This window comes from Morone saxatilis, unplaced genomic scaffold (assembly GCF_004916995.1).
Source record: "Morone saxatilis isolate NCDOM2014 unplaced genomic scaffold, NCSU_SB_2.0 Contig3, whole genome shotgun sequence".
Classification (NCBI taxonomy): domain Eukaryota; kingdom Metazoa; phylum Chordata; class Actinopteri; family Moronidae; genus Morone; species Morone saxatilis.
In genome coordinates, this window is record NW_023339873.1 from 23,644,461 (window position 1) to 23,647,730 (window position 3,270).

General features: G+C 40.6%; 1 protein-coding gene across 2 annotated transcripts in view; it reads right to left on the reverse strand.

Moving 5' to 3' along the window:
* Positions 1–346: 346 nt before the first annotated feature.
* The window catches only part of LOC118337252 (mitogen-activated protein kinase kinase kinase 7-like), a 12,748-nt gene continuing 9,824 nt past the window's right edge, over positions 347–3,270 (reverse strand). For both annotated transcript variants that reach the window (XM_035674189.1, XM_035674188.1), the window contains one exon: positions 347–2,838. In XM_035674189.1, the coding sequence (XP_035530082.1) occupies positions 2,667–2,838 (172 nt within the window). In that variant the 3' untranslated portion in view covers positions 347–2,666. The remainder of the gene's footprint in view (positions 2,839–3,270) is intronic.

Below are 3,270 nucleotides of genomic sequence, written 5' to 3' on the forward strand. Positions count from 1 at the left end.
ACTGCAGGAAGTTTGTGTAAAACAAGTGATTTGGATGTATTCTGAGCAGATTATTAACAGATTATTTCCTGTGTTTTCTGCATTTTGGCCAACTTCCTGCACATCCTTGCAGTCAGCAGTCCCCTCCATCTTCCCTGTCACTGAACTGCTGCCGTTCTCTTTGCATAGCTATTTCACACTTCTTTTTAAAAGAAATAAGTGTTAGTTAACAGCGCCTTTAAAGGGAGCGTGGGCTCTCACTGTGTCTGCCTGGCAGCTTCACACGCTTTCATACGTGTCTTCCTTCAGCCAGTGAACGTGCAATACAAGTAAATGAAGACAACTGACAAAATACTACAAACTTTGCTTTAACTTTCTAAAAGCATATAATTGCAGTCTGTACATTTTAAAATTACAGAGAAATGTTTCAGGAATTCTATTAGGCTTCAATCAAAAGCGTTCATAAAATAAACCCAGAGGAGAAAAACTGTACAAGAACAATCCTAAGGCAACGTCTGAACAAATGCATTTAAACAACAACTCATCCCACAGTGCCCCGCTGACTAACACATGCGTGACATTTCTTTGACCCCAATAAGTGCAGTGCAGAATAACAGTTCATATAATTCTGTGAAATATACCTGTGTGTAAAAAGAAACTAGAAATGAAACTGAAAACAAACTGAAAATTCTACAGTTAGTTCCATCTTTAATAGCCTTTCAACAAAGCTTCTCTTGTCCTCCGAGGCAGAATTCCTTTGGCATGTCTTGTATTCACAGTACAATTGCTTTAAAATGAAACCGCCCACACTGTCAGTGCCGTCCCTCTTTTTATAAAACACAATAAAATGGGTGTGATAAACTGAATGTGTAAAAGGAGGAATTTACAAATCCCAACTGTAGTTACTTTAAAACCGTTCAGAAAAGAAAATAGAACTCACTGGCGAAAAAGCTGAGTTATGTAATCCCACACTGAAGTGACACCTGAAGCTTCAGGGTTTTCCTGAATCAAAGCCCAACTTAGTTTCTTTGGTCCCACCATACCAACACTACTGTGACAGACTGAAATCAACATGGACTTTTATGCTCAGCCTCACAATCAAATGTACTGAGGCCCAAAGAAGTGGTAGCTACTATTGTCTTCGGCTCATTATCTGTCACAACTGAAACACTGTGCGATAACATGCTCACTTTTATCTAAAGTCAAACTGAAATTCAGTTCTGCCAGGAAATCTGTTTTGTACATTAATGGTCAAAATTGGAATTTCCTGTAGTGACAACACCTACTGTGGTGTTCTGTAGGAATGAATTTAAAACGAATTAAAAATGTGTTTACTGTCATTTATTTGCTTAGAGTTGAATTCCAACAGTCTAAACTGTGAGTTTGTAATCTGTTAGCCCCTCAGCACTCCGTACCTCACTCTGTGATTCAAACCACACAGTCCTGTTGTGAGTACTGAGCTCACAGGTCGACCTGTTGCTGTGAATTTTGATCGTTATCACCGCGATGTAGACCCATTAAAGACAGGCTAACGGAAGCACATGGCGCTAACTAGCTTCAACTTTGAGATTTTTCTTCCTGGTTCTTATTCTCATAATTGTGGCCTTCCTGACTTATAGGTCATGCTAACTCTGCATTCATCATCTTCAGGAAATGCAACTGAAGCAAAACAATGCACTGTATATTGGGAGAAACTGTGCTCGCTGCTTTGATTAGCTGGAAAGTTGCACTGGACGTAGGTCACTATGCAGTAAGCTACACTAGCTTCACTAGGGAGGACAAGCATTTGCAATGATGTATGTAAAATTAAAGCTTATTTGTAAAGATTCAAATGACTTCCTAGGTTTTTCGCCTTTTGCTTTCCAAATCTGCACACAATTGACCCTTCCTAAGTCCCGCCCCTTTCTGCTTTGAGCTCCAATAACAGTTGAGCAAGCATCAGTCAGAACCTCGGCCAACTTTGTCCTTTCCCGTACTTCGATTAATATGCTAGTCTAGTCTTGAAAAGACAACCACATTTTGAAGATGATTAAAAGATAAATGTTCATGTTAGCAAAACACTAGCTAACTAGCTAACTAACGATCATTGCGTTTTGCTAACATCAGCTAACTTAAGATGTGACTATATGAATGTCAGTTTCATCTTTTAACAGTCTTCAAAAATGCAGTTGTCTTTCAATATAGATTAGCCTAGCACATAGCATATCTGAGTACAGGAAAAGAGAAAGCTGACTGAGGTTCTGACTGAGGCTTGCTCAACTGTTGTTGGAGCACAAAAGGGACTTTTAAAAAAATGAAGGTCAATTCTGAGAATAAGACCCAGGTTGAAAAATACCAGAATTTTTCTTCAACAAGTTACCTTTAGCACCAGCTCTCACTTGTCACACAACCAATGTCATGCCTTTATGCTTTCCACAAAAATGTGTCCAAAAACATTTTTGATAGCTGCCTTATCATTATAGTTTATATTTCAGGTGGACTTATAGCCTGCAATCCCAAACTGAATTCTAACATTATCTTGATACATTGTTTTGTAGTGAGTTAAATATATTTTCTCAGGATAACAGGCTTCCCTACTTTAAAGTCAGTTCATAGAGTGATTCCTCTTATCCTTCAGAGGAAAAGGCAGTCCAGGAGAGAACAGAGTAAAAAGAGGTGGACTGCGCGCTGTGGCCCAGCCCCCTGTCCTAGCTGTGGTGCTGGTTCTGGCTCTTGATCAGGCTCAGTTTGCTCTTCAGGCCCTGGCAGTGTGCCGACAGGTTGCTGTTGTCCTCCAGCAGCTTGCCATGCTCCTGGATGAGTCTGGATGACGTCTGCTGCTCCCTCTGGTCCTGCTCCAGCTCAGACATCAGCTCCTGCCTTAAACAGGGAGCAGCACAGAGCCTCTGTCAGTACATCATGGACACTTTCTAAACGAACCCCTTTATGTTCAACTAAAGTCAATTTTACAGGTCGGTCAGGAATCAGAAAACAGCTAGCCTTTATTAATCAGTAAGCTATAGAGCTGTCGGTAGTTGTATTTTCAAACTTTGGACAGAGCCAGGCTAGCTGCTTCCAGTATGCTAAGCTAGGCTAACAACAACCTTCTTAAAGCTGCAGTAGGTAACTTTTATAAAAAATAACTTTGTTATATTCACTGAAACTTTCACTATATCCTGACAGTAGAACATGAGACAGATAATCTGTGATGAAAACATCAGGTTCCTCTGGCTCCTCCTAGTGCTCCTAATGGCATTTGGCAGCTGTGGCTCAGAGGCAGAGCGGGTCGCCCCCCAATCAGAAGGTTGTTGG